The sequence below is a fragment of the Engraulis encrasicolus genome, chromosome 7 (assembly GCF_034702125.1).
Source record: "Engraulis encrasicolus isolate BLACKSEA-1 chromosome 7, IST_EnEncr_1.0, whole genome shotgun sequence".
NCBI lineage: Eukaryota > Metazoa > Chordata > Actinopteri > Clupeiformes > Engraulidae > Engraulis > Engraulis encrasicolus.
In genome coordinates, this window is record NC_085863.1 from 28,679,188 (window position 1) to 28,694,010 (window position 14,823).

Genomic DNA, 14,823 nt, shown 5'->3' on the forward strand with positions numbered 1-14,823 from the left:
GAAAGGTCTACGCTTATCTCATTTATTTCTCAACTCTACATCCCAGCTGAACACCCCTCGAGTCCTCAAATTACACTTTTCAACATGTTGAAATAAACCACGTAAACCACATATACCAAAACCAAAAAAAAGAGACACTCCCCATCTTTGACACCACTTTAAGCATTTGGGTGAATGGTGTCAAGTGAGTAACTTCGATATCAGCATTGGGAATCAAGTTAATGTCATGCATATGTTTTAGGTTAACGAGCCATTCTAATGGTTAGGGAGTTGGTCTTTCAATCAAAGGGTTGCAGGCTCAAATCCCAACCTTACCTCTCTTTACACCTACATCCATGACTGGAGTGACCTTGAGCAAAGCAACTAACCCAACATTGCACTACAGACTGTAACCAATACGCTACGTAACTGTTATGTAATGTAACTCTCTGTGAAAGTGAGAAGAACACTAGGGTTTAACTGATTCCACAATGCTTATAGCGTTAGAGGTCATTTTACAGATTTCAATGTTTTATATTTGACAAATTTTAAAGGGATTCAATACCGCCATACAAAGGCAAAATGCAGTACCTACATACGGCTCCAGGTCACTTTATTAGAATAGCCTGAAAAAGTTGATTTATTTCCATAATTGTATCAATGTTAAACTGTGATTATAGATTCATTGTCCAAATTTTGAACTACTCCAATCATTCTTTTGTTTATTTTGACATATTTTGGCTTTCCAGCTTAAAAAAAATGAATTTGGGGAATTTACATTATTAGAATAATCACCATTGTCTTCAGGAGAAAAAAGAAATTCGGGTCACATCAAATCAGTTGAAATTTGGTACTTTCTACATAACATATCAATGTTCAATACTTGGTTATGACTTTCTTTGTCTTAATTACTGCCATGATGTGTTTAACATTGAAGTCAATGGCAGAAGCAGTGCAGGGGAGTTATGGAAGCCCAGATATCCTTGATGCTTTGCTGTCAGCTGTTCTTGTTTGTTGACCTGGTGACCCACACTTCGTTTGACATGTGACATGTGAAGTTCTTAGCTGGAGTGTTGTGGTGGGGGGAGAAGGTTAGAGCTCCCCAGGCCCCAAGTACTGTACTCAGTGCTTAATTTGAGGGGGAACAAGGGGGAGCTAGCTCTGGAACCTCAGATGAGAGCTCCGGAACCTTGGATGGAAGCTCAGGGAAAGACATCACAGAACCCCCCTCCTGGGGGAGCCACCCATCCTCTGTGCTCCGGGACCTTCCACTTGACAAATTAAGCACTGACTGTACTGTATTAGGCTTATGGGTGGGTATGGGGGCAAACATTGTGTTTAAATGAATGGGACTCGTGTGATCGATTTGAGCATAAGGCCCAGAAGTTGGAGTCAACATACTTGACATGACATGACAGCCTGTTCAACGGCTGATTAGCCACTTTACTTTTTTGAGTGGTATTTCCATTTTGCATGAATGTTTTTAAATTGCTCATTTGCAGAGGTGCCAAAAGTAAAACTAGAGGTAAAACATAAAATATTCTTCAGTTTTCTTCTAACACAGGTTCACTGAGTAACTGGTCTACAGCTACTGTACACTTCACAGTAGGCCTACCAGTCTTATGATCAGCTGATTCTGGGCTGGTTAGATCAAATTTGTGGCAGTTTTTCTTTTCAGTTTTTAATAGTTTTAAGTAACAACTACACAGACTATCTACCTCAGCAGAGACAGTGGAATAACTAGTGTAACAACTATGCAATATCTGGTACTGGTGTTGTACTTACACCATTTACTTTAGACACCTCTGCTCATGGATGCAGAGTACTCCTTACTTGATATTCATTTTCAACAACGTGCAAATCAAGCACTTTCTCCCCATCATTGTGTTAAGTTAACTCTTTACACATTTCATACATTATCTTTGATACATACTATAACAGCAACTGAAAGTGAGGGACCTTTCAGTACCTCATGATTGACAAAGTAAGTAACTTTGATGAGTAACTTTGTTTTTTTTCCTCTCATGTTTAAATATCAATTCTTATGACAATTCTATATTATCTTAAATTCTAAAATGATACAGGCCCACATCTACAAGGACACATGGCCCAGGCCTGGGGTCGGCATTACTTTAAGCTGTAGTTAAACCAGGATTGGGAAATGCACAAAACAAACAAGGGGGAAAAAACATGTAAATGCTCATGGTCAACCAATGCTTTTATTATTCGCCATGGTGTGTTTCCCTTTGTGTGGGAAAACCAAAGTAATAATAATAATAATTTGCTTTGGGTGATCTTTATATTACAGAGACGAGTCACAAGGTTGACATTTTTCTCTCATGGCACTAACATTACCAATCCCAACTTGAGGATAACATTCCACCAGATACTCAATAATTCTTACTTCTGACAAGTTAAGTTACTGTAAAATACAGCAAGCATTGGCTTTGGGGTCAAGTCATCATATACAAATGCTTGCATGAGGTAACTTATTGCACAATACTAAAGAACAGACCAAGTGAACAGAGTATTGAGTGGGGTAGAACCAGGCATTTTACAGTGAGAAATCTACCAGTGTGTTAATGTCTATCCTATTCTTATTATACAGTAGGTCTGTAAAGTAATAACAGGGCGCATTACCGTGTTATCACCCTAAGCATATTTATTGGATCGTTATTATTGAGTTGTTAATTGTTTACTCCTGTTAGGCTACTGTAGGAGCTAAGGCACATTTTGACTTTATCATAAAGTAGTTTAAGTGTGTGTGCGTGCTTTTCGACGATTCCCTATTGACCAGGGCTGCGTTCTCCAAAAACTCTTAAATAGTACTTAAGCCTAAGAAGTACTTAAGTATGACCCCCCCCCCCCCCGGCAATTTATCACATCACTAGAAGTTTATGCATACAATAATTGAATAGGCCTACATAAAATGTTTTTTTCTCTCTCACACATACAATTAAAATGCCTGCACAATGTGCATGTGCGAGGTAAAATATTTGATGTATTAACTTTTAGTAATGATGTGAGACCTATTTCTGATGTATGAGTACGAGGCACTTGTACTACTTAAGATTTTTGGGAAACGCAGCCCAGATCACAGCTCAAGACGGAAGGGACCAGAGGCCAAAACATCACTCCTGCACTCCACCCTTTTGTATGCAGTTTCACATCACAGCTGCCCAGAAAAATACTGCTGCCGTTCCCTTTACAGCATAAGCCATTGAAATAAAATAGTTATTGAACACAGTCAAATGACAATGATGCGATGGTACAGGCATCTTCTGTCAAATGCCTTTATGACTTCAGAAGCTCGTTTTTAGAAATAAATAATTCACAATTTACAGAAGATACAGGCAGAAAGGAGAAGGCCTACATGGGCTCATCTCTCTGCGTCATCACTGTGTCCCTCGAGGTAAACCAAACGTGTCCGATATCAGGTGAAACAGGACTACAATGATACAGGCCTTGAGTTCAGGAACAATGCTATTTCGGAGAGCTGACACTGAGGAAGAGAGCCATTGCCAACGCTACAAGCATCCCCACGTACACTTCTGCCCGCTTGCCAAGCTCCCTCCCCTGAACACCCGCTTCTTTATTCTTCACATACTCCTCCTTGCGTGCCCGGAACTCTCTCTCTCGCTGGAGTTGCTCGCTATAGTGTGACTTGATGAACTGGTCAAAGTCATAAATCTTTTTGCTATCGACGCCTCCGACGGCACTCTGGGGCCGTTTCTGCTGAACAGGACCACTTGTCGCCGACTCCCTGGATGAAGGGCGGCTCGCACCCTGCAGATCCGACTGTGTCAGGATACCGCGGTCATATCTCCTCCGTAGATGTTTATTCCCCAGGACGTTATACGCCTCGCTAATCTGTGCAAATTTACGACTGGCGTGTTCGCTTCCTGCATTTTTATCTGGATGGTAGATGAAGGACTGCTTGTAGTAGGCCGTCTTTACCTGAGCTTGTGTTGCTGATTTTGGTACGTCGAGGATTTCGTAATAGGCCGCTTTGTTTTGGAACAGGGGCCCATCGTCATAGCCAGTGTTGCTGAAGCATCTTCTCAACACCAACGGTGGACTGATGACCCCAATTTTGCCTGCACCATTTCTAAGCGTACAGAAGGCCCTCGTCAGATCCCGCCTGCTTCGGAAGATGTGTATTTTCTGATGTATGGTTCCAGGATTCCACCAAATGGTCACTCCATTGCATCCACGAGTATTTCTCTTCACAGATGGATCGTAAGGCAATAGTTTGCCTCTGCAGCTTAAGCACTTTCCTTTATCCTCTGATACACATATCCCCGACCGCTTCCAAAACACAAATCCACTGTTGCTATCCCTGAGGATATCCACTTCGACATCGGAGCCGTGCTCTTGTGATGTGGTGGTAGTGGGCCACGGTGCCTCCTTGTTGAATATCCGAGCTGTTGGGGTTACCTCCTCGATTTCCCGCAGTGTTAGAGCATTCGACACTGTGCCCAAAGTCCTACTTTGTCCGACCATGCAAATCGAATCGGGGAGAGAATGTGAACTGCCTGATTTTAGAATTTTATACACCTTTCTCCCCATTACCATTCTGACCTCCGCCATAGTGGTTATTTTGCCGAAACCTGCTGTTCACTTCCGGTAACTTCAATATCGTCCAATTAGAAGAGTCAGTCATTGAAGGTCCGCGGAAGCCATAGCCAATCACTAGGCAGTCCATCCATACCGTGTTCCGATAGGTCGTTCTGAATTGTGACGACATAAAAATCACGTAATCGTGCACGTGCGAGCAGTAGGCGTGCGTTTTAGACCAGATTTCCTGTTGCGCTGCTACACAACATATTTGACAGCCAAACAGTATTCGACTTATCACTAGATACAGTCACATTATCTCTGTATTGATTGAGGCTGACCTGAAAAAATGCGATGGCAAGGCCGTTCCAATTATTTTGTAATCACAATTATGTTGCAAAAGTAAAGCTTTTGCACTAGGCTCTCTGGCCTGCTGGCCTCAGGCTGGGTTTCTGACCACAACATTGATAACAGTCTGAGCACACTCATGTCACTCCATGGTGGACTGCTGTACCTTCCCTTGAGACTGTACAAGAATGCCCCTCCTCATATTCAAGGACAGCTTAGGCCTACTGCCCAAGAGCTAACGGGCCCTGAAGCCCAAGCCTAAAAAAAAAAAAACCCATTTCATTAGCCTGGTCTACGTATATTTATGTTCTCATATTGTAATAAAATTGCACTTTCAGGTATTTTCACATTTTCTCAGGGTGACACCCCCCAACAAAAACTCTCTACATCCCCAGTTAACACACCCACATCTTTTCGAACCTGATGAATCCATGCATTGGGTTCTTTTGTTGTTGTCTGGCTCAGGGGCCCATGGAATTATCCTGTCCCTATTAAAATTTCCACTATACTTTTCCCTTTCAAGCTGCCCCACAATCCATGCTGGGGTCCCACGCACCAGTGTTATTCATCCTAAGGTCCCCTAATGGCAGCTGGGTGCTGCATGCATCCGAAGGCCTCATATGGTAAAGAAGCCACCCCGCCTCATCACATTTAGAAGAGAGTGTGCACTTCCAGGGCTCAATTCGGGCCTACAGGAGTGCTACCAAACTGAATGCCTCACCAGAGGTAGGCTGATTGCCGTGACAGTCAGACCGCATGTAACGGAGGTTAACTAGCACAGAGTTGGCTTGGAACGTTGGTAAACCTCCCTCCGATAGCCTCATACAGTCTCGTGCCGTTGGGCCGAGAGACTAGTCTCTTGGCCCAGCGGTATCGTACTGTGTCTCCCATTGCCGAATCGTTGTAGTTGACGAGGTCGCACGTTCGATCCCCGAGGGGGGTGAACAGGTGCAAGATGACCTCCGTCACAGTGGTGCCGCTGACCCGGGATGGGAGGGAGGTTTAAGGGGGAGAGTGTAACGGAGGCTAACTAGCACAGAGTTGGCTTGGAACGTTGGTAAACCTCCCTCCGATAGCCTCATACAGTCTCGTGCCGTTGGGCCGAGAGACTAGTCTCTTGGCCCAGCGGTATCGTACTGTGTCTCCCATTGCCGAATCGTTGTAGTTGACGAGGTCGCACGTTCGATCCCCGAGGGGGGTGAACAGGTGCAAGATGACCTCCGTCACACGCACCCACAACCCTAGAGATGGGGTAGTGATGACAACCCCAATCATGAACCGTAAACCTAGAGTATAATGCTGAAATACTGTAATTACCATGTCATTAGCTACTTGTCACAAATATGTGAGTCTAGGTGGTGTTGCAGTAGAGCGTAGTAGTATATAAACTTCATTACCGGCTCAGGGCCCACATTGGACACATTACAATACACACATCAACAATACAATAAAATAAAAAAATACACATACAATAAATAGTGTACTGTAGTAGTAGCCTAGTAACAACAACAATAACAACAACAACAATAAAAATAATAATAATGATAATAATAACAACAATAATAATAATAATAATAATAATAATAATAATAATAATAATAATGCAATAGCAGGTAGCCCTATGCCGAATGAGTTGTCGTGAAAAAGTTGCAGAGCCCTTGTAATTCTCTGCAAAGAAACATTATTATCAGCTCATCTATTAGAAGATTTACCCCTCGCTCATATCTTCGCCTTGTCCTGGGAGTAGACCGTGGCTTAGCAGCGGAAGAGATTGCTAGCCTACACACAGCACCAACTACGACGTGTGTGTTTGCAATGCTGGGCGTTTACTGTACAGAACGAGAAACAACACCTTCGCATCACTGTCAAGCAGTCTGTTGTTTTGCTACATTTCAATGAGCTTATGTGCGACAGTCCCCGCGGCTTAGAGGCAGTGTCGTTCGTGCACCGTTCATCTGACAACTGTCAACGCCCACCCTCAGAGTACAGAACACAAACAAGAACAGGGGGCTACATTGTCATCTCGACTGGTTTCGTTCGATCTGAGTTTTATTATCGGACATAGGAAGACGTGGTGTCTGACTGTGTGCATGCAGCAGAATGGGTCTGGAGAAACATCCAACGGAGAACCACCCGCGCCCTCCTTTAGGGCACCAAGCCCGCTTCCCATGGCTGCATCTCGGGTAAGACGGTATGCTCAGGAGGGGAGAGCGGTCCCCCAACCAAGAGTGATGGTGGTATTTTCTCCAGCGAGCGACACTGATGATCAAGGGGATGCTATGTCGAGCGCAGAGTGTGCGGATGATGAATACAGAAAATCACCCAAATCCGCCCCGACTCTAACCCTGGGAAAATCTCTTCGCACTTTCAGCTCAGCACAGGAGGTAAGCGGGCCCGACGTGTCAAAGCCAGAGATGATAGGCTACTGTTTCTGAGTTCACATGCAAAGCTATTTTAGTTTCACAGTAGGCCTATCGTTTATTTCCGTAAAGTAACGTTTTGGTTTCCATAGGCAACAGATGCACTTCCATTGGTTGAAGCAATAGTGTCAGTCCTTGTAGGTGAATCTCATTGGTTTAGAAGGCCACAAGGCATCCCGTTGTAATTGGCTCACGCCACAGGACCTGTCACATTAGCTACCTTGAGGGATTAACCTGGTTTAATCGTGTTTTGGAAGGCTTGTATTTAGGCCGGCTTGTCTAATGATGAATAAGCCTAGGCCCCATACTGAGTCAAGATTTTATGATATGAGATGTCAAATTTTGAAATTAGGTTCCACCTTCTTTGGGCCTACCACTTCACTTCTGCTATGCACTTTGCCATGTCAGTTGCCTTGTCCAAAGAATGTCTGGGTAGGCCTACTTTCAAGTCACCGACATGCTTGTCATAGAAGGGCAATTCAAGCAAACCTCGTATGCAGCTTGCAATTGCTACATTTGACCCTTTCCTCTTTAAAATGGATGAACATGCCGTTAGTTATGACAGTCTAATATAATTCTCATAACGTACAGTATGCACAACTCATCCTCACACACTCCAGTAAGCTTGGAATGGTCTGCTTGTTTCCTCTTTGGATGGACGTGAAAGAGAGCATGTTGTACACAGCAGTCAGAAGACTGAAAGTGAGGGGATTCATGTATTGAAGGCAGGAGATTCATTTATGTGTAGATTGCACGGAAACTATAAGTACTGCCAATTTGCCTAGGATAGTAAACCACATCATTGTCCTAACACTGTAATTCTTCGGGAATAAAGCCACAGTGTAGACAGAGAGAGTAGAGAGAGAGAGGTTATATTGGCCCATTGTTTCTGGGTTCTATTATTGGGGGCAAATCCCCCTTTAGGCAGACTTAGGCAGACCTGAGGACTGTTCTATTCAATGCTAGGAGCATTATGACACGCCCCTTTAGGCAGACCGGAACCTGGTCACGTTAGGTGCCCATAGAAACCTATTACATTGGCATATCTCTATATACTTAAAGAATCTCTGGTGTAGCCACTTGTAAGGGTTCCATGTCATTGGTCCAACAGCCCATTAGTCAGAACCCATCAGTCCGACCACACACTTTAAAACGATGCCCAAACCAAAACAATTCCTAACCCTAACCGTCCGTTAAATTAACTGAAAAGTTAAAGCTATGTCCAAAACCAAAACAATTCCTAACCCTAACCCTCAGTAAAGGCATGATTTTGCGCGTGATTTTTGTTTTTGTCTCAAAAGACGTGCCCACATGTAGCCTACCCCAGTAGCCGGAGTGCTGTGCACATCTGTCTGACTCATGGGCTGTCGGACTATTGGGCCGACCCCCTTGTAAGTCAGAGGAGGGCCAGTTGAGCAGGTCATGGCTTCATGCATACAGTATGATTCTGTGTGAAATGTTATATGATTTACCCAGCCCTCTCTTAAACTTCATATGCAGGGGCAGGGCCACAAGCAATCCGGGGGCCCTCTAAAAGTAGATGCATAACATTTCCACTCTGACCCCATGATGTTTGATGCCCACTCCCATGTGACCATAATAAATATCCTATAATAATGATGACAACCCTATAACATGATACAATAAACCTATAACAGAGGTTGAGTGTCTTAAGTAGTAGTTCTTTTGTGCAGTGCAGATTTTACATACCTATAAATAGCTAACTGTTTATACCTTGTAAATACCAGTACTCCACTTTGTTGATCAGGTTATTCCTTAATGGCTGCACTGAAGTGAGTGAGCATTCAATGTCATTGTGAATGTGTATAGTGTGAGTTGTAAATAGTGACAATAAAAGACATTGTATTCTAAGAAGTTTTCTTCATGCCTCTGTTCCACTGAGCAGCAGTTTCCAGAGGTGATCCCGCTGAATGTGGGCGGCACCCACTTCACCACGCGCCTGTCCACCCTGCGGCGCTACGACGACACCATGCTGGCCGCCATGTTCAGCGGACGACACCACATCCCACGAGACGCAGAGGGGCGCTTCTTCATCGACCGTGACGGGAAATACTTTGGGTGAGAGGGAGAGAGAGAGGGAGAGAGAGAGACATTCCATTATTTTGTGCACCATGCAGAAATCAATCAATTCAATCCATATTATTTAATAGAGAAATACAATACATTTCAAGTCAATGTTAAATGGTATTACATATCACATTTTAAAGCCACACTATGCAACTTTGTGAAGCACAAAAAAACATCAACATGACTCAGCATTGCCAATTACTGCCTTTTCCAAATGTGTGTGTGTGTGTGTGTGTGTGTGTGCTTGTGTGTGTGTGTGTGTGTGTGTGTGTGTGTGTGTGTGTGTGTGTGTGTGTGTGTGTGTGTGTGTGTGTGTGTGTGTGTGTGTGTGTGTGTGTGTGTGTGTGTGTGTGTGTGTGACTATACAGCTTATGTTTAAGTTTTAGTTTAAAAAGTATGAATTGGGACCCAAGTTTTAGGCAGCAAACATTTAACTAACGTTTCAATTGTTTACAACATCCTCTTCAGAGTTATTCTTCTGTCTTCATGAACGTATACTGTATATTTGATTGCAGGGACATCCTGAACTTCCTGCGGGAGGGTGAGCTGCCCAAAAGGGATCGCGTGCGCGCGGTACATCGCGAGGCCCAGTACTACGCCATCGGGCCGCTGCTGGAGAGCCTGGAGGACACCCAGCCCCTCACCGGGGAGAAGGTCCGCCAGGCCTTCCTCGACCTCCTGCCTTACTACAGAGGTCAGAACCAGAACATTCACACCCTGTTGGATGAATGAATGAATGAGTGAGTGAGTGAGTGAGTGAATGAACAAACAAATGAAAGAATGAGTGAATGAATTCATTCATTAATTTATGAATGGACTAATGAACAAATGAACGAATGAATGAGTGAATGAATGAATGAATGAATGAATGAATGAATAAATGAATGAATTAATTAATTTATTAATTTATGTATTTGACCATTCTTGATTCAAAACATGGAACAGCAAACCGAACCATACATTACAAGTGTAAATGTATCTGTTTGGAACTTTTATATACAAGCGAATTCTAGCTCCCTAGTTTTCTAAAACGTCCCTGTCACAATGGTGTTTTTTTCCATCCACATCACACTGAGACCCTGTTTACATGTACATGGGTTCTTGTAAATCCATCCATTTGGACCTTTAATAAACAGAATGCATCTGCCACAATGGTCATTTAATGTATTCACATGCAGGTAAGCAGATACAAAAAACTGCATACATGTAGCCAAGGCCTGAGTCTTGCACAGGGAAGACTAGATGTAATGAACGGCCCTCCTAGTCATTCACAACTGGGGTGTCAAACCCATTCCAATTAAGGCGCCACATTTGATCTGATTTGATTTGGCTGGATCAGTAATATAATTGCGAAAGATGGCAAATTTCTGCTTCATATTGGAATCACATCGCTGGTCAATCATCTTGAGGTGGATGGCAGCGGTTATATCAGGAGCATTTTTTTTTCTCTACAAGCCTTGGGCCAGATTGAGCCATCTGGCGTGCAGCATCCGGCCTCCAGGCCTTATGTGTGACACCCCTGATTCTCAAACGAAAGAAACGTTCTGGATGCAAAATATACAATTCTAGATCGGGGTTGAAAATGTTTCTAGTCCGCCAGTCAGTTGAACAGCCAGTTGAAAGTCATCTTAATTTACAGCATAAAGGCTGATTTACAAGTGGATGGATGCAGGCCCACCACCCCAGACAATGTCTCGTGCCTGCCTATGGTCTAAACTAGTCTTTCTCAACAGGGGCGGTACAGCCCCCCAGGGGGGCGCTGGGGAGCTCTAGGGGGGCGGTGAAAAGGATAAAGCTGAGAGAGGGCAGTGCTTAAGCTTAGTTGCCATTTGGGGGGCATTAGTCCATTTAACTTTTTAATGCTAAGGGGGGCATTGTCAGGCTTATGGTGAGGTCAAGGGGGGCTTTGTTCAAAAAAGGTTGAGAAACACTGGTCTAAACAAACATATGAAAATGTAGGTTGAATCTGACTTTGTTACTTGGTCTGCAGGCACTTATCAGCTTTTTTAAATGGCATTGTGGAAAAGGTAAAAGGTAAATTTTACAGCCCTGGCTGTATGTAACACATGGTGATCCCTCCTCCTCGCCCCACAGATAATCTGGAGCGCATCATGGAGATCGCCAAGCTGCGCGCCATGCAGCGGAAGGCGCGCTTCGCCAAGCTGAAGGTGTGCGTGTACAAGGAGGAGATGCCCATCACGCCGTACGAGCGGCCGCTCTTCAACTCGCTACGCTTCGAGCGCACAGAGAGCGAGGCTAAGCTCTTTGAGCACCACTGCGAGGTGTGTTGTGCTCATAATGACTATTACACTTCATACCACTAGGGGTCGCTATGACTAATGCAGTAGGAGTAATTATTACACAGGAAATTACTATAGACAGGAAGTAGATGGCATAGCCATGTTATGGGTTCTTTTTAATTTGCGGACCCCCCGTCCTCCTTTGCTCACTTGCCTGCTTGTGGCCTCGTGATGGCATCACTGACGTCTTCTATTCTTCTATCAGCGAAGTCTAATGTCATTTTCTCATTTGTAATCGGGATGGTGAATGAAGAATAGTCCGCCAAAAGTTGTTGTGGCTAGGCTAACAGCAGGGAAATTAGCAAAACACAAGGCCACAAGCACATACCGAGGATGGGAGTCCGCATATTGGAAAGAATGTATTTGCATACATGTGGATGGAGAAAATGACATTCTGTCTTCATTAAACATACATAACCATCCTACCTCTTCTTCCATTCTTGGTCATCCTAACTCCACAAGGTGGACGTGTCGTTCGGGCCCTGGGAGGCTGTGGCGGACGTGTATGACCTGCTGCACTGCATCGTCAGCGATCTGGCGGAGCGCGGCATCACCGTGGACCAGCAGTGCATCGGCGTCTGCGACAAGCACCTCATCAACCACTACTACTGCAAGAGGCCTATCTACGAGTTCAAGATCACCTGGTGGTGAGCCGAGTGGAGTGGAGCGGAGGGGAGAGGACAGTGGAGTGAAGAGGGGAAGGAAGGGTTGGTGCGTGATGGTGGGTCGTGAAGAGGGCACAATGTCGAGGTCTTTTTAGTGCGCCCCATTCAGCTTGGAGTCTGAGGTCACGTCCACTAGAAATGCAGAGAAAAAACGAGTTCCAGCACCTTTGCCATTTGGCAGCGAAGGAACTGTGGTGTCACTCTGCCTTGCTCTGACATAGATGGTGAGGTATCTAAGGGGAAAGAAGAGGTCACATCACTTCCTGCCTCCGTTTCTTTGGGGGAAAACAACAGTGAATGGGACGCACCATCGTCCTAAGGAAGGTAGAGGCTTTTACCCCTCTGTGCCTCTGTGAACAGGACATCATCAGGGTTTCAAAGACTTACTGGACTCTTGAGAAAAGAATTCTAGTAGCACTATGCTTTAAGAAGAGGAGCTGGCTGTTCGGTTTGTGTCTCCTCATCATATAGTCTTTTTTTTATTGCAATAGCAGAAGCTTTTTATTTCCAATAGGGAGCTAGGACATTGGTTATGTCATGTTCAGAACCCTGTATAAAACCCTCTTCAGTTTCATTGGGACCTGCGTTTTTTTGTTTTGACTTTTAGATTGGCTGTTTGTATTTGCTCATGTTTTTTGTGGACTACAAAGGACATCTAGGAGTCTATGATCGTGATCTGGTGTTGTTTTATCTGCTACTCACAAAGCCGATACATGTCTGTACTGTACTGTCTACTAAAAATGAGTGAAGAAGTTGTTCTCTCTTAACTGGATGCAATCAACCAAACTGGCTAAATTGCTTGCGTCTGTGCACCTTTTATGTTTCTGCAACTTGTTCTTCTTAATCTTGATCTTGGTTCACATGACTGACCACAGTGCATTTGCTAAACATGGCTCTGCACAGTCTATCGATGTTCTCAATGCAGTGAAAGGCTTTATGGTATGATTCACGTCAGATAGTGGAAAGAGTACAAGTCCGCAAACTGTAGCTCCGCATACAACGTTTCGACCCAACAGGGTAGGACCTGAAGAAATTTTCAAAGCGGAGCTACAGTGTGCAGACTTCTACTCTTTCCACTATCAGACGCGCCTTTGTCCTGCACCTGGCCTCAGAGGTCTGATGTGCATACTCTTACTTTTATGATGATTCACGCCAGACCCATGTCAGGGAAAACACACACACACCTGTATTAATTTAAAAAAACTACTATTAAAAATAATAATGAGGGCTTTTAGATAAAATGTGTCTTTGGATAGCAGAAGTGGAATTTCATCAATCCCTGAATTCTACCTCTGAACTATATAGAACAAAAATGGGATTGTTGGGATCATTTCCCTACAAGGAGCTTTCAATTTTCAGTGTACCACTCCACTACATCAGTTTTCAATATGAATTCTATATAATTGTGTAAAAGTTGAATGTATTTTTTCCATAAATGCTAATGTTCAGTTTAATCATCAGTGTTTTTATTTATTGCATTGTTTTCATTTGTACAAATTGTTTTGGTATTTTCACAATGACATTTAATAATCTCACTTTTTTATACGTTGTGTGCTACAATCATGTTCTTTTGATGTGTATAAATGTAGTGAAAGCTCTACAGTAGTCATTATCAATTGAGTCACTTTTTTGTCGTTATTTGTTCTCTAAGTATTGAGAAAGCAAATGATCACCATTTCCATTGCGCTGTTTTCATCATTAATGTTATGTAGCCAGTCATAGTTGCACAAAGGGAATATCCTGTCTGATGCAAAATACTGAAGCGAAACTTTCAGTAGACTGTTAATTACTATTATATTATTGCTATATTGTTTCTTAAGGGGTCAAATCTTTACAATAATGGATTCCAAATGATTGTCCATGGTAATTTTCAGAGATTTTGAACATTTCTATCCTCCATAAAAAGGGCTATGCAAGCTCTGTTTGACTTAATTTTCTTCAGCCTGATAGCAATTTAGCTTTAGTTCTCACAGCTCCCTATGCAGAAATAATTAAGGTGTCTAATTAAAAAAATAAATACATTACAGTCGTATGGAAAATATTTGACCTGCTTCTCTCTAATCTTCTGTTTTGTGAGGGTGTTATGTTTACCAGTTTGTCCTCACAGTGTCATCTCATGCCGGCACATTGCTGAATGTCTGTTGTGGCCTAACTCCTATTAAGGATGGGTTTCCTTCTTTTAGTGACTAGTAGTCGTGGAACATTTGAGAGGATCCCTTGGTGTGCAAGAATGCCTTAGTGGTACTAATTGCGTAATTTGTTGTAATGCTGTAATCCTGTATCCTAACAAGAAGGTGTATATTTTGCAGTTTTTATAACAAAAAATATAGTTTGACTGTATTAATAAAACTTATTTGTCTGTGAAGTCTTGCTTTTCAAATATTTTCCCAAACACTCACACCCAGCCTAGGTGTGTGTGTGTGTGTGTGTGTGTGTGTGTGTGTGTGTGTGTGTGTGTGTGTGTGT

At 43.3% G+C, this 14,823-nt stretch overlaps 2 protein-coding genes across 2 annotated transcripts; one reads left to right on the forward strand and one right to left on the reverse strand.

The window, feature by feature from the left end:
* Positions 1-2,172: 2,172 nt before the first annotated feature.
* On the reverse strand, positions 2,173-4,677 carry LOC134452082 (uncharacterized). The gene has a single exon (XM_063202455.1). The coding sequence runs from the start codon at positions 4,567-4,569 to the stop codon at positions 3,463-3,465; it is 1,107 nt and encodes a 368-aa protein (XP_063058525.1). The 5' UTR covers positions 4,570-4,677; the 3' UTR covers positions 2,173-3,462.
* Positions 4,678-6,612: 1,935 nt separating this feature from the next.
* On the forward strand, positions 6,613-14,714 carry kctd7 (potassium channel tetramerization domain containing 7). The gene is made up of 5 exons (XM_063202456.1): positions 6,613-7,268; positions 9,211-9,383; positions 9,908-10,086; positions 11,487-11,674; positions 12,155-14,714. Exons 1-5 carry the CDS (start codon positions 6,975-6,977, stop codon positions 12,341-12,343), a joined length of 1,023 nt encoding a protein of 340 aa, XP_063058526.1. The 5' UTR covers positions 6,613-6,974; the 3' UTR covers positions 12,344-14,714.
* Positions 14,715-14,823: the final 109 nt, after the last annotated feature.